The 16,370-nt window shown below is 45.8% G+C and overlaps 1 protein-coding gene across 3 annotated transcripts; it reads right to left on the bottom strand.

Annotated features, from left to right (window-relative positions):
• Positions 1–8,868: 8,868 nt before the first annotated feature.
• CUNH15orf40 (chromosome unknown C15orf40 homolog) lies at positions 8,869–15,856 on the bottom strand. 3 transcript variants are annotated; one of them, XM_052760736.1, is made up of 5 exons: positions 15,458–15,856; positions 14,240–14,366; positions 12,329–12,456; positions 10,246–10,357; positions 8,869–9,309 (listed from the first exon to the last, which is right to left on the bottom strand). In XM_052760736.1, the coding sequence occupies exons 1-4, from the start codon at positions 15,740–15,742 to the stop codon at positions 10,262–10,264; spliced, it is 636 nt and encodes a 211-aa protein (XP_052616696.1). In that variant the 5' UTR covers positions 15,743–15,856; the 3' UTR covers positions 8,869–9,309; positions 10,246–10,261. The 3 variants fall into 3 exon arrangements, with proteins under 3 accessions (XP_052616696.1, XP_052616697.1, XP_052616698.1); XM_052760737.1 differs by having other exon boundaries at positions 15,465–15,601; XM_052760738.1 differs by lacking the exon at positions 15,458–15,856 and adding an exon at positions 14,809–15,450.
• Positions 15,857–16,370: the final 514 nt, after the last annotated feature.

The following is a 16,370-nucleotide window of genomic DNA, read 5'->3' as shown; positions in this document are numbered from 1 at the left end:
TATAGTGATGTTCAGGACAGCCAGGGCTACATAGAAAGATCTTTAAAAAAAAAAAAAAGGAAGGAGGATGGAATCTTACCATGTGATGACATGGATAGACCTGCTGGAGGTTACTGTGTTCAGTGAAATAAGCCAGACACAGACTTAATACCACATCTCACTAGCAGAAACAAATTATGTTGACCACATAAAAATATGGAGTAGCGCCAGGCGGTGGTGGCGCACGCCTTTAATCCCAGTACTCGGGAGGCAGAGGCAGGCGGATCTCTGTGAGTTCGAGGCCAGCCTGGTCTACAAAGTGAGTTCCAGGAAAGGCACAAAACTACACAGAGAAACCCTGCCTCAAAAAACAAAAAACAAAAAACAAAAAAAAAAAAATGGAGTAGCACAGAGATCACTATAAACTAGGAAGGTGTGGGGGCAGGAGAGGGGGGGCAGATAGACAGGGTTAGTAATGGATTTGAAAATAAAATTAGTGGTGGGAAGTAGTTCTAATATTCTTGAATGGAATCATTGTAAAACTCATTATACTTTCCAAAATAACTAGAGAGCTGAGTTCCTGACACATAAATGATAGTATGTGAGATGATAGAAATGCTGATTACCCAGATTTGGTTGCTATACTGTCCACATGTATCAAATTACACTATATTTCATAAAAAAAAGTACAAATACAGCCAGGCGGGTGGTGGCGAACGCCTTTAATCCCAGCACTTGGGAGGCAGAGCCAGGCAGATCTCTGTGATTTCGAGGCCAGCCTGGTCTACAGTGCGAGATCCAGGACAGGCACCAAGACTATACAGAGAAACCCTGTCTCAAAAAATAAAACAAAAAAAAGTACAAATACTATAACAATTACAAAGTAAACAAGTATACAGCATTGGACTAGGTGCATAAGAACACATAGAACACAGGTTCACACCTCCAAAATTTGAAGAAGGCCTTTGTGGGCTGGGTTAAGAGGTTCAGCTCACAGTCTCTGAGTTCATAGTGGATCAGTCCTGTTGTTTCTGGAAGATGTTGATTCCTTGAAGTCATCATTCCTTGGTGACCTGTACCAGGCTTTTTCTTTTAGGCCACCAACCAGCTCCCAAATCATGACACAGAGACTTATTATTAGTTTTAAACACTCCACCTAGCTTAGGCACATTTCTGGCTACCTCTTTTAAATTAACCTGTTTCTCTTTATCTATCTTTTGCCTCAGAGCTTTTTACCTTTTCTTTCTTGGTGTCTCTATGTCTGGCTGGTTGGTGGCCTCCTGGCTTCTGGTCCCGGGTGTCTCCTCTCTTCTCTCATTCTTCTCAGGCCTAGATTTCTCCTATATATTCTCTCTGCCTGCCAACCCTGCCTATCCTTTCTCTGCCTAGCTATTGGCCATTCAGCTTTTTATTAGACCAATCAGGTGCCTTAGGCAAGCAAGATGAAATAGCAACACATCTTTACATAGTTAAACAAATGCAGCATAAACACATCTTTGTCCAGTTAAAATAATATTCCACAACCACCACCTCGGGATCTTACACTCTCTTCTGCCTCCTCTTCCACATAGATCCCTGAGCCTTGAGAGGAGGGTTTCCATGAAGACATCCCATTCGGGGCTCAGGGCTCCAAAGCCTCTCACTCTGCATGCACATTGTCCAGTTTTTGGTCCCTTTGCTAATCACCATCTACTGCAGAAAGCAGCTTCTCTGATGAGGGCTGGATGGCGCTCTTCTCTACGGGTGCAGCATGCAGAGGACTTGTACAGGTCCAGACCAGACAAAGTCCCAGCACTAAGAAGGGGAAGTGGACGCAGTCCCACCCCAACCAAGAAGCTGTGTGCAATTGATACCTGCTGGGAAAGGAAAATCAGTTTTCTCCAATAGGTGTCACTGGGTATATCCACCACACTCCAGGGCAGGCCCTCTGCCCAGGAGTAGTTAGCCAATACAAAGCAGACTCCGTGGTTTTGTTTGTTTGTTTTAGAATTTTTTTCTTACTGATTTTTGCCTTTCTAAATTTTGTTTTGATTTTCCTTTTTTGGTTTTGGTTGTTTTTCCTGTGGGTTTTGTTTGTTTTAATAGAGAACATGAAGTTCAGTGGGTAGGGAGGATCTTGGAGGAGTTGGGGATGGAAAAGAATATGACCAAAATATAGTGTATAAGCTATATATATATATTTCAGCTTACCAGGCAATGGTGGCACACGCCTTTAATCCCAGCACTTGGGAGGCAGAGGCAGGTGGATCTCTTGTTGTACCCGCTTTGAGAAACCCCCAGAGACCACCAAGGAGTGGGTTTCCAACGCAAGCACATAAGGGTCCTTTTATTGTCAGGTTCAACCTGAGCCACTGCATGGCAGATGGCAGGAAATGTGGCAGCAGCCGAGAGTCCAGGTGTAAAGAGTTGTTATAGGGAAAAACCACAAGCTGGGAATTACATGCTTTGGCGACTTGGGATTGGATATAAGGGATATGGGGCAAGGTGATTTTTGAAACTATTGGTCTAGACATTGGGCATGAAACCACAGTTGAAACCACTGGGTTAGACTTTTGGCGGGGAACCACAACCCGCTGAACAGGATTATCTGGACTGCTCAGCAAGATTATCTAGATATCTTCAAGGGCCATAAACCTCAGACAGAATGTCTGCAGGAGCATACTGCTCTGTATCTGTTCGAGTTGTCAGGGCACATTCCTGAGGTCCTTCCTGGAACTGAGTACAGCAGGTGGTCTGAGATGGTGGCCCTGCCCTAAGAGGGAGTCTGTATTGCCTTCACACTCTGCGTTTGAAGCCAGCCTGGCCTACAAAGTGAGTTCCAGGACAGCCAAGGCTACACAGAGGAACCCTGTCTTCAAAAACCAAACAAAAAGTAGTTCAGCTCACAGGGCTGGGGGTGTAGCTTTGGAAGAATGCCTGCCTAGCACTCACACAGTCCTGAGTTTGCTCTCTATAAGAATGGAAGATCAGAATTACAAGCTCATCTTCAGCTACCTAGTGTGTCTGAGGCCAGTCTGGCTGCATAAGAAAGACCCTGTCTCAAAAAAATTAGGGTTCAGCTCACAAATACCCCACCAGTATCTTCGTGGGCTGACGGACTGATTTAGTGGGTGTTTCATTCTGTCCCTAAGGGCACAGAGAACCCTATGTATTAATTACAGTTAAATTTTCTCTGGGTTTCAGCGACATCTCCTGAGACCAGTTCTGGGGAGGATGTGATTATGATCTCATGGTGTTTTTCCACCGCTGGTGCCGCCATTAACTCCCCAAAGTCGCCAGCCTTTGTCTGAATGAGGTAAACAAGCTGGTCTCAGTGCTAAAGCCAGAGCGGTTTGTTGTTTTGTGATCTTTTTCCTCTTTTACATTTCTTTAATTATGTATACTCCATGTATATACAAAATAAATGCAAAATGTGAGTGAGATGGTATAAAAATAAGTGGTCTTCACCCAAACGTATATTCTTTTACCCGTTTTACCCTGGTCACACACATTTATAGAAATTATGTATTTCTTCCTTTCTTACACACACACACACACACACACACACACACACACCCCTCATACACTTAACAGACTACAACAGATATCACTCTAGGTCAGTAACAGATTCAAAACTAATGATTTAATTTTAATAATATAGTAAAGACTTGCCATTGATTAAATGATTATTCTCTTGGTAGATACTTGGGGATTCTCTTTTCATTTTCGACATGCTGACATGTGCTGCATTACCTTGTTTTCCACGTGCTAACATGTGCTGCATCACCTTGTTTTCCACGTGCTAATAGGGCTGCATTACCTTGTTTTCCACGTGCTAACATGTGCTGCATTACCTTGTTTTCCACGTGCTAACATGTGCTGCATTACCTTGTTTTCCACATGCTAACATGTGCTGCATTACCTTGTTTTCCACATGCTAACAGTGCTGCATTACTTTTGTACACATACCCTTTAGTGCTTTTATTTGCTCCTCTGTGGAAAGTACTCTAAAAAGGAGAATTGTCAGGTTAAAGGATACCACTTAAAACACCAGGAAGTCACATGCTCATCGGCAACATATAAATGATAATGTTTGTATTGTCCTTGAAGTGGGAGGATCCATCCCAAATGTGGGTGGCACCATGCCCTGGGCTGGCGCCTTGGCCTGCATAAAAAGGAGGAAATGGCTGACCGTGACCATTCATCTGCTTCCTGACTACAGTGCAGTCTGACTGGCTCCCTGGAGCTCCTGCTGCTCTGCCCTCCCCACCATGCCGGCTTGTACCCTCAAACTGAACTGAAATAATCCTTCTTAGGTGGCGTTTGCCAGGTGTCTGGTCATGAAGGTGGCCAATATGCAGAAATTATTATAGTCCTTTTTTCCCTGTGGCTTCAAAGTTTTAAGAAGTTTTTTAACCCTGACATTGGTACTGTGTGGGTGAGTAGGTGAAGCACAGGATGTGCCCGTGAGTGGGCACACACGTTAGGAAGGTTGAGAACCCCTGCACTGGACCGTCTCACTGGCCCACCTGCAGCTTTTTGTCGGGTTGGTCACAAGCGTCTCAGTCTTCGGACGTTTCACTGTTGGCTGTCAGGGAACCTTTGTCACCCGGGACACTGCACCGTTTTGTCACTTCCTCTTTCCTTTCTCGGGCATTTTCTTATGTCTTCAACCACTGGTTCCACGTTTTGATTCTCTTCTGGGATTCTAAATACGTAAGCATTGCTTTTTCCTTTGACTTCCACAAGCTGCCTTTTCCGTTGCCCAGGCTTCTCTGACTTGGCCTCATGTTTTCAACCTGTTACTTTGTTTCCAGCATGGTCTTTAGTTCTCTGGTGATTCCTTTTCTTTTTATTATTTTCAAAGATTTACTGTTTTTAATCATGTGTATGTGTGTAGGGGTGCATGTGAGTGTGGGTGCCCCAGTCCAGAGGTGTTGGACTTCCCCTGGAGCTGGAGTTAAATGTGGGTGCAGGGAACTGAGCTCGATCCTCTGGAAGGGCGGCATGGGATCCTAAGTGCTGGCCAGCTCTCTGGCCCTTTCTTTTTAAATTCAGTTAGACCTGCTGCAGATGCTTCACTGTGACCTGAAGTGAGCGGGCATCCTATGTGGCAGGCAGCTCCCACGTGGACAATGCAGCTTTAGAACAGGATTAGAGGCTTGCTGCTCTACTGATAATGCGCCTCCTTAGTCTTCTCTGTGCCCCTGACCTCCAGGGATCTGAGGACACCTAAGGCTTTGCCATAATTTGGAAGCCCCTGTGACAGCGGAGCATATAACAGGTGACTTTTCACGTGGAAATGACTAAGGAAGCTCTAACTTCGGCTTCGGAGTTTGGGGATTCCCTGGCTCTAATCCCAGCCTAAGATGCCTTCAAATGATGGCACTGTAGGTTTCTCAAAGGGACAGAATGTTCTCATTAGAAAACCCCCCTACACAGCCTATCGATTGGTGGGTGTGTTCTTCAGTCAAATAAACTGGCACGTTAGGGACCTGGCTAGTTGTCTGCTCAATCGGAAACACTGACTAGGTGGGATTTCTGAAAGCTGTGGAGTAGAGGGCTTTGATTCCTGCTCTCTTCCTTGGCACTCACCTGGACTGCTCAGCACCCAGCTGGCCCTCGGCCAACACTGTCCGGAGAGAAACTACTTGCAGCATAAGAGGATCTAAGCTCGAAGCACATCTCTGGAAAGACGAGAGGAGCCAAGTGTGTGAGAACAGCCGTGCGGACTTCTGACAGCTGAACTGACGAGGATCGTCAAGGGACTTGTCGATTTCTGCCATGCTGTCACAGTGCCACCTCTTGGATGGAAACTGAAAAATCTGAGCTTTAAAGTTTCTAATCACATATATTAAAACGATTGAACTTGGGGTCATGGTAAGTTCTAAATACTTATATTCTGCCTTACAGTTAAGGAATTATTTAACCAAATCCTTGAAAACTTGAGATAGAACGCTGTAGTCCACAGCCTAGAAAGCCTTCTAAAATTCCCATCTTTAGCATTTTGGAGCCTTAAACACTGTAAAGGTTCCACTTGGATTTTCTGGTTATCTCTATCCTCTAGCCAAAGGAAGGGTGTGGAGTGACCCCAGAAATCAAACAGTTGTGTGGGAGAGATTGTCTCTTCTGGTGGAAGCGAGGGGTGACAGATGTGGGCGGGGCTGCAGTACAGCATCACCCTGACACTAGTCCTCAGTTATCTCAGACCTCATTTATAGCTGTGGCAAAGCCAGGGTCCCCAGATAGCAGAGGACGAGAAACGCAGTATAACAACAGGTCAGTCTGTAGACTGTCAGTATTTGCTACTCAGACTTAACTGGGGGTGGATCGGGCTAGAATCACAGTACCTGAAAGGGGGGAATAATGTTGGGTTTTGTGTCCTTGTTCTTGGCTCTGCTTCAGTGTTCTTGAGGTGAGATCCAACCCTGGATCCTGCTGAAGAGAGCTGCCTAGTCAGCCTCCTCTGGCAGGCCAAGGTTCCCATCAGTGAGGACGAGAAGCAGTTAGACTGCTGAAGACTACCGTATTTGCAGAGGAAGAAGGGTCTCCGTCTAGAATACAGCCCCTGGACCAGCTCCTTGACGGTGTCGCTATGATGTATCTTTTATTTTGCTTGGTTATTTGGAGGTAGCATCTTGTTTAATTCAGGCCTGACTAGAACTTACTATACAGACCAGGTTGGCCTTGAACTTTCGATTCACCTGCCTCAGCCTCCCTGAAGTGGGATCGTAGGCCTGTGCCACCACACTTGGCTGTGATGCATCTTCCTTGTTGGAAAATATTGTTATGAGTTGGGCGGTGGTGGCACACACCTTTAATCCCAGCACTCGAGAGGCAGAGAAAAGCAGGTCTCTATGAGTTCGAGGCCAGCCTGGTCTACAAAGAGAGTTCCAGGACAGCCAGGACTGTTACGCAGAGAAACCCTGTCTTGAAAACAAACAAAAATGGTATATGTCTTTTAAAATTATTAGGCAAAGGCTCCTTCTTAAAATATGGCCACTTTGCTGGGCAGTGGTAGCACACGCCTTTAATCCCAGCACTCGGGAGGCAGAGCCAGGCGGATCTCTGTGAGTTTGAGGCCAGCCTGGGCTACAGAGCGAGATCCAGGACAGTCACCAAAACTACACAGAGAAACCTTGTCTCAAAAAAACCAAAACCAAAACCAAACAAACAAACAAACAAAAAATATGGCCACTTACAGTGAAACAGAACTAACTGGTAGGTGGCAGACAATTGTATCCTAGCACTCGGGGTTGAGGTAGGTGAACTTGAAGTGGGCAGTTGAGATTAGTCTGGGCAACATAGTTAGGCCTCATGTCAGAAAAAAAAATTATTGTAGTAAAAACTGCTGGCTTTGATTCTGGTATCCATTTCGCTCTACTCGTTTACTCCAGAGTATGCTGACCCTATCTCCAGCTCTGGGATGGGCCTTAATTGGCCTAAAACAATTGGATAAACATCTTCTAACCATTGGTTAGTTACTTACTTATGGGTTGCCATTTCTTGCCAAGAGGGTAGTTTAGACACTCCTGTGATCTGATTTGGTGTGAGGCGGAAACCACCACCAAGCTCTCCTTCGCAGCCTCCTTCGCAGAGGGTCAGCATGCAGATGTGAAACCCCAGGCAGGGCTTTTTGCCTCAGTGAAGGAAGTGGGCCTGAGCATAACACCGACACCATGGTGGAAATGAAATGGGACCTTTGTGACATCAGTGAGGACCTCTGTGACATCGCTGTTCCGTGAAACCCTTAGACACCTCTGGACTTTGTGAGCATGTTAACACATCCCCTCGACATGTGTTTCTGTGCCATGAGAAAGCTTCCTGTAGTGAGCCAGGCATGGCCACAGGTGAAATGCCTGTGGTACCCAGTGGAACTGTGGGAAAGTTCTCCAGCCCAAACCAACACAGACCAGTATTCAGAAGCAGTGTGGTAGAGGGTCTTACAAGACAGGGCAGCTGGTTTAAACCAGTTCTGCCACTAACCAGCACTGGGCTCTGGATAAGCTGCCCAACTGATCTTGTCCTTGGCTCCTGAAAGGAAATTTCTAGTTCTTTTACATCAAGCATTTCTACAATTGCTGTTTCTTGTGGACTTTGGCACACACTACAAATCAGCAATTATGTTATTTACTAAATGACTGTAACTTGGCTGGGCGCACTGTGCATGCCTGTGTATAATCCAGCTCTTGGGAGCGTAGGGCAGTAGGAGCTGCGAGGCGGCACACCAAGCTCTACATTGTGAGACCCTGTCTCAAAGACCAAAATGAAGGATGACAATCTAGAGTACTGTAACATAGGTCAAATATATAAAATGTATTTATATCTTTTCAGCTATATATACAAACACATCGTGTGTTATTGAGAGATATACACGTTATCGATATAGAGTTAGGTACACAGACTGTATCCCAGGCTGACCTGAAACTCTATTATGTAAAGGATCATCTGGAACTTCTCATCCCCCTGCCCTCACCTCCAGAGTGCTGGGATTACAGGTGTGCACCACCATGCCCAGTTTATGCAATGCTGGGGATCGAACCCAAGGCTTCATGCATAGCAGGGCGCACTGCCAACTGAGTATGACCCAGCTCACAGATGTGATTTCTGATGGGCTTTACAATGAAAAGGACTTCCAGGTAATTTTTATCCTCTTTTTTTTTTAAAGGCTTATTTTAAAAAAAATTTTAATTTATATGATTCTGTCTGCCTGTGTGTGTGTGTGTGTGTGTGTGTGTGTGTGTGTGTGTGTGTGTATGTGTGTGCACATATGAGTGTGGGTGCCCTCAGATCAGAGGCACTGGATCCCTTGAAACTGGAGTCACAGGGAGTTGTGAGCATCCCACATTGGGTTGTTAGGAACTGAACTCAAGTCCTCTCCAAGAGCAGTAAGCATTTTTAACTGCTAGCCATTGTTCCAGCCACTTTATTTTAAGATCTTTGGATCTTTCTAAGAACTTCTAGATTTGAACATTTACAAGGTTTTCAAAAATAATTGACATTGCATTCATTACAAGTCTATGATTTCCACAAAATGTTCCATATAATTTTTAAAAGATATAAAAACCATTTTTGCATTTAAATAAACATCTTGAAATAGAAGATGGGACTGTGAGGCAGCATGAGAGGTTTCTCACTTGTAAGCTGAATCAGAAAGCCCCAGAATCCAGAAACCTTGAGCCATGAGCCTAACGGTACCACCGGGAGTAAGGGAGCTGGGTTCTTATGTCACCTTGTACGTTGTGATCCTCAACTGGTCTCCCAGAGTCTGCAGATCAGAGGCACCATCGTGGATAGCAAAGGGTGAGGTCAGCGTCCTGACTGGCTTGTCCAGCTGTTCCGTGGTGATGCCTTGAAATTAGGGTAACATATTTCAGGCTGTTCGCATTCAGGGATTTTAAAGGTTTGTTTATCTATTTAACGTGTATGTGTGTGCCTGGAATATACATACATGAACCACATATCTGCAAGTGCCCTCAGAGGTCAGAGAAGAATGCCAGGACACCCTGGAACTGGCGTTTCAGTGTGAGCCCTCTGATGTGAGTGCTGGGAGCTGAGCCCGGGTCCCCTGGAAGAGCACCAAGTGCTCTTAACGCTGAGCCATCTCTTCAGCTCCCACAGCAAGGAATTTTAAAGCCTATATTAATGTATAGACTTAAATGTTCTACTACCTTTGTTTGTTTGTTTGTTTTTTCTTTTTTTCTTTTTTTTTGGTTTTTTTGAGACAGGGTTTCTCTGTGTAGCTTTGGTGCCTGTCCTGGATCTCACTCTGTAGACCAGGCTGGCCTTGAACTCACAGAGATCCGCCTGGCTCTGCCTCCCAAGTGCTGGGATTATGTTTGTTTTTTCGAGACAGGGTTTCTCTGTGTAGTTTTGGTGCCTGTTTTGGATCTTGCTCTGTAGACCAGGCTGGCCTCGAACTCACAGAGATCCACCTGGCTCTGCCTCCTAAGCGCTGGGATTAAAGGCGTGCGCCACCACCACCCGGCTCTACTATACTATCTTCAATCTCATTTTTTTTTTTTTTTTTTTTTGGTTTTTCGAGACAGGGTTTCTCTGTGTAGCTTTGCGCCTTTCCTGGAACTCACTTGGTAGTCCAGGCTGGCCTCGAACTCACAGAGATCCACCTGCCTCTGCCTCCCGAGTGCTGGGTTTAAAGGCGTGCGCCACCACCGCCCGGCTTCAATCTCATTTTTATATATATATTTCATTCCCTAAGTGTGGATACATATATATTTTCCTACTTAGCCACCTCTGTGTTGCTATTGAAACTCCTCCAGGACGTACTTATCATTTCCTGCCTTTATTTTTTTTCAGCTTCCTTCTTCAGTTTCTCCAAGACCTCTTCTGGAGTCGTCGAGGCCAAGAGCTTCACCACCTTTTCCCGAGATTTACCACCCTGAACCAGAAAGAAAAAGACACACTCAGCATCCCAGTACGGGCAGGAGCACAGACCTCTGTCCCCACTGCAGCACGTCCTCACAGGGTGTCATGGATGGCCTCTCCCAAGAGCCTAGTGTGGGTGGTTTAAAGAAAACGGCCCCCAAAGGGAGTGGCACTATTAGGAGGTACGGCCTTGTTGGAGGATGTCTGTCACTGCGGGGAAAGGGCTTTGAGGTCTCTTTTGCTCAAGTTTCACTCAGAGTGACACTCAGTCCACTTCCTGCTGCCTGCGGATCAAGATGTAGCCAGCACCATGTCTCCCTGGATGCGGCCATGCTCCTCACCATGATGATAATGAATTAAACCTCTGAAACTATAAGTCGCTGCCTCAATTAAATGTTTTCTTTTATAAGCATTGCCGTGGTCATGGTGTCTCTTCACAGCAAATGAAACTCTAAGACATCTAGGCACTCTCTCCCCTGGACACGTCTATTTACAACAAATTTGTAGGACTCTCCTGAGTTTTTGCCTTTTATTTCAACTTTTATAATAAAAGTTTAGCATTAAAATTTCAAGATGAATGTTTATGATACTCTGTTTTCTTTTCTTTAAGATAGGGTCTCATGTAACCAAGATTAGCTCAAACTCAATATATAGCCAAGGATGAACTTGAACCCTTGATCCTTTCTGTCTCTCTCAAGTGCTGGGATTACAGGTACTTCCCACTATGCCTGGCCAATATTCTAATTTCAAGTAATTTGCTTAAATTACAAAGGAAAATAATTTTAAAATATTAAATATGAAAATTTAGTATAAACTTTTTATAACACCTAAATATAAACAAATTGCTTTTTTAAATTGTTATATATTTCTGAAAGTTTCAAACAAAAAGGAACCACACATCTAAGTACTATGATTTCACAATCATCTAAAACAACCCTTAAAAAGATTGATTTGAAATATACCTTTTATAAATCACAGAATTGAGCAGGGATTTATCTAGTTGGGCTGTGTGTGTACACAGAAGAGCGGAGCATGCTGCTGGGCTCACGTCAGACCAGGCACTGCCAAGGTCAGACACGATCTGCCACAAGTTGGGGAGGTAAAGGAAGGAAGTGGCCTGATCAAATGGATTCTTAGGTGAAGATTATTAATAGATCATTAATCAAGTCATTGATTAGTCAATGACTTTAAATGGAACAGATGTGAACTGCACGGTACATACAGCACTAGAACACAGGCAGAGCTTTAAAAACATGAACGTGGCCTGCTTCCTTGCATACGGATTCTAGTTCAGTACGTCTACAGAAATGCCAGGAGCCTCTTTTTAAAAATCATCCTCTGGTGCTTCTGAAGTAGAACCAAGGTATTAACTTCATATGAACTTGTCTTCACAGTAGGTCTCCCCTCGAGAGCAGAACCAACGTGGGGCCAGAAATACTTGGTGAGCTTCTCGATGGAGATGACACATAGGGACCATTTTACACTATTTCAGCATGGTGGTGTCTTGAAGGAAGGGAGCAAGATTAATCTGACAGTAGGTACAGGTAGGAATTTAGAAAGGAGAAAAATGCTGTAAATGATCAAAACGAAGGACTGTAAGGAGTGGCCAGTCTCAATACGACAGAGGCAGTGTAGATGAAAGACACCATGCAGTCTTTGTGTTTAAATGAATAAAGGTTTTTAAAACCGGCTTTATAAGACTGGAAAGATAGCTCAGTGGTTAAGAGCACTGGCTGCTCTTCCAGAGGACCCAGGTTTGATTCCCAACACCCACATGGTGGCTCACAACCATCTGTAACTCCAGTCCTAGGGATATGACATGCTCTTCTGGGCTCTGAGGGCACCAGGTATGCACATGGTGCACGGACATACATGTAGGCAGAACAGCCACACACACGAAACTGTTCTTAAAATTGGCTTTACAAAAATTATAGAAAATATGAACTATGACCAGTATATAATGATTTAAAGGGGAGAGACCCACCTTGTCCAGAACCACATCACTCTTCCTGAGCTCCAAGACCTTGGAGAGATACCGACAGAGCTCCGCATTTGCTTCTCCCTCTGATGGCGGTGCCGCGATTGCCACACCGACGGCCTCGGTGGTCAGATCTGGAATGAAACGACATGAACTTCGTCATTAAGGGGCTCTTTCCCTCCACAGAGCGAGGGACTGTCAAACAGTTTGCATTTACCTGGGACAGGCTTTCGGTTACTAACTGCTGAACTAGGTACCAGGACTGAATGAATGTTAAACTAATACCTCAGGGAACACAGATAAATCGGTCTCTACAGTCGTAGAACACACACCCACAAAAGGGAAAACCCTACTAACTGGACAGGTCTAGAGTCCTAGAGAGCATCTTGGACGTAGGTGACTAGAAATTGCCTTTGACTGGGAAGAGCTCCAGAAGGGCGTCGGGAGCTGGGCTTCGGCTCCACCTATGCACTCAGGAAGTGCAGAGATGAAGCTGCACCCCAGATCACACAGGGTGCAGGCTCTCACACCAGGAAAAGCCAAGCCCTAGGCTAGGTTCCTCTCTTCTGTGATATGTATCTTCAATGCCTCCAATATTCAATGCACTTCACATTTATCTAACAATCACACTGCTTTTACGAGCATATAAGCTTTCCCAAAGGGCTTCAGCATAGTGCCATTATTAGCCCCATTTTACAGGTGAGGCAACTGAAGTCAAGTAATGTGCCCTGTAGTACTTCACAGTTATTAGGAGAACAAGGCATTTACTCAGAGCAGTTTGCAAATGAGCTGGAGCTGGCCCTGCATCTGGGGCCACTCAGCCACAGCCGGCCATATACTTGTACCCTGTGTAACAGCTCATCTGTGTACTCCACAAGTACGAGACAGTGAAGTGGCTCTTCCGTTGCCTCTCAAGTGCACAGTTTTTCATTTTAGTATCTTCGAAATCACACCATGTCTTATAATGGATAGAAGAGTTTAGTTGATCTGATTTTTAAAAAATAATGTACATAAATACTCGTGTACCTTATAGTTGATTCCATCTTAGATTTGGCTTAGGAAATACCTGGCCAAAAGTTTGGGCTTGGAGCATAAGCCTATAATCCTAGCACTCAGAGACTGAGGCAGAAGGTAAGTTTGAGCCCAGCATAGGCTACATAAGCAATTCTTATCTTAAGAAAGGAAGGAAGAAAAGCAGAAAAGCTGGCCAAAGTATGGACAACAGATACAAGATAACCAAGCCATTAGCACAAACCAGGCCTATCTAGCACTTCGGTTTGGGTGTAGTATTTTCAAAATATAAAAATAATTTGGGCCGGGCTGTGGTGGCACACGCCTTTAATCCCAGCACTTGGGAGGCAGAGGCAGGTGGATCTCTGTGAGTTCGAGGCCAGCCTGGTCTACAAAGTGAGTTCCAGGACAGGTGCAAAGCTACACAGAAAAACCCTGCCTCGAAAAACAAAAACAAACAAACAAACAAAAATAATAATTTGGTATATAAAGTTTTACCTTGAAGATAAATATTTTTCAAGATAATTCAGTTCAAACTTTAACTTTGCCTAGGAATTAGTCAGGGGTCTCAGCTCAGGTTTTCTCCCATTTTCAGGTTAATGATCGTTACACCACACCAAGTATCTCTCCTCTCTGTCGCTGTCTCTAATTTTTAGAACAGGAAAAATTAAGGCTAGTCTAGGCTACACATATGTTCCCTTATGTGTGCTTCCCAAATGTTTTGTTGTTTAGAGACGGGGTCTTGTTTGTATTCCAGACTGACCTCAAACTCAAGATCCCCCTGCCTCAGTTCCTAAGTACTCGTGAATTACTGGTACACGAGACCGGGCTATCTCCAAACAAGGCAGAGAGAAGGTAGAGAGAGAGCGTGATCCACACAAGAATCCCATCAGTGCTCACATGTACCTGTCACAGCATTTTGTTTGGAGCCGGGTTTGGCATGGATAGCGATGGTGATACAACCTTTAGGATCAGTGGCAACAGGCCCTGCAGGAGAAAGTGGTGTCTCTGGTTCCTTGGTTTGGTTTTTACCCTAAAATGACATACACAATGTTACAGGTTACGGAATATTTCATCACACTTTTATTTTGACCCATTACTACCCCTCGCCCTGACAAAACTGGGCCTCCCATCCAGCAACCGGCCACGAAGGTGCTTCCCCACATCCCTCAGGGACCAGTCAGCCTCCCATCAACCCACAGCGTTTGTACTGCCTTAGAAGGCCTGACTCTGGCCTTCACACCTTTATGCTGCTTTCTCTTGTTAGCTTTATAATTCACTTTCTCTACAAATAGAGGTTATTTATTACTATTTATTATTTATCATTTATTTGGTGTAGGTCAAAGCTGGGAGAGAGAGTGAGAGAGAGATAGAGAGAGAGAGAGAGAGAGAGAGAGAGAGAGAGAGAATGAGAATGAGTTTGGATCTCATTCTGGCTACCTAGAACTTGTCCCTATAGCCTGCTTTATAGTTACCATTCCTCGAGAGTAGAGCCACTTATTAGTCATCTTTATATCCAATGCACACTAAAACTCCGAGTGGGTGAGAGGGTGAGGGGTGGGCTGCAGAAAGAGCAATAATGACTGGCACTTAAACGCCATGCTAAGAACTTTTTATTCATCCATTCCAGGGCAGTCTGCAGGCAGTGGGTATGAAGAGATACTCCCTGACCTCGAGGAGCTGGGATCACAGCGCGAGAGAACCATAATGAAGCCCATAATTGTGCTAAGTGCACCATACACAGTACATTACTGCATGGAGAAAGGCAGTCAGGGCTGGGGAGCTGGGGAAGGTGCCTGCAGGTGGCAGTCAGTGCCTGAGCTGGGTCACAGAAAGGAGTTGGAGTTTGTCAGGGGAGGGAGTGCTGTCTTCCTCGACCACAGGGAGGCAGAATGCACAGCCTGCCGGGAAGTGCAGCCCTGGAAAGTGGGGAGCGAGGCGGAGGTCGGCAGGTGCTCAGTGGAGCCTAGATCTGGTGGTCCTCAGGCGGGCTAACGTGCGGCCCAGGAAGGCTCAGACAGGAATGAGTGACCCGCTGTCGGGGAGGTCTTCGACCCGCCAGGCGCTGCTCTGTTCCCTGCTGTGTAGTCCGGTGGCCCACCCTCTCCACGCCACGGGACTTGCCACTGGCCTTGCTCGTCGCACCGGCTTTCTTAGGCATTGTGGAAGCAGACAAGAGTCTAGCAGGGGCCGAAACGCCGCGACCCACCGCAAGCGGCAGCATCCCAAGCCCGCAGGCACCGCGGAGGGCCACGGCGCGGCGGAAGAGTCCTGTGCGCCTGCGCACGTCGCGGGCGGAAGCGGCATGCGCGTCTGCCCTCCTCTGAGAGCGCCACCTTGCGCCTGGATGGCGCGGGCTTCCTTCTTTTGGAACCTGCCCGCCGGGGGTGTGATCACGTGGTGAGTCATCTTTGTCAACGGAGGCAAAGGTGTCACCCTTCCTTAGGAGTAAGTGACAAGTCTCAGCGCTCGCCTGCTCCACGCGGCATCGTGGCAATTCGCACACTGCCGTGCGAAAGGAGAGGAGATACGCTGTGAAACGGAATACGACTGGAGCAGAGGCAAGTCAGTACAAGTGCTGAAGTTAGGGACTGGCCTTGTCCAGTTAGGTTAGAATGTGTGGACAATATACGCCTAGAGGCGGGAAGATATCTGCCACCTCAATGGGAGATGGCTCTTAACCGTTTGAGGGTCTTTGGGTCTTGAATGGTCAGAGATGGAGGAAAGATCACATGGTGCAACTAAGACTGAAGATGCCCAAGTCTGGGGCTGGTGAGCAGCCTTGGTGGTTTGAGGTGAGTTTTTAGGGTACAGTAAGTTTGAAATGATTGGAGAGATCAAAGTGGAATAGTTACAGTTATCTGAATACCTAACTGAAGCATCAGAGACCTGTGCGGGTGATGGAGAACAGATGGTAACAAAAGGAAATGGACCGTCATAAACATCCCCAATGCGCAGAGCTGACATGCAGGTCCAGCACAGAGCAAGAAGGGTCAGGGAGACAAGCCACAACTAAACACTAGCCAGAGGTAGTACA

The sequence above is a fragment of the Peromyscus californicus genome, unplaced genomic scaffold (assembly GCF_007827085.1).
Source record: "Peromyscus californicus insignis strain IS unplaced genomic scaffold, ASM782708v3 Scaffold_4__1_contigs__length_199733344, whole genome shotgun sequence".
NCBI classification, from domain to species: domain Eukaryota; kingdom Metazoa; phylum Chordata; class Mammalia; order Rodentia; family Cricetidae; genus Peromyscus; species Peromyscus californicus.
The sequence above is the reverse complement of the archived record's forward strand: the minus strand, read 5'-3'. Positions and strand labels throughout refer to the sequence as shown.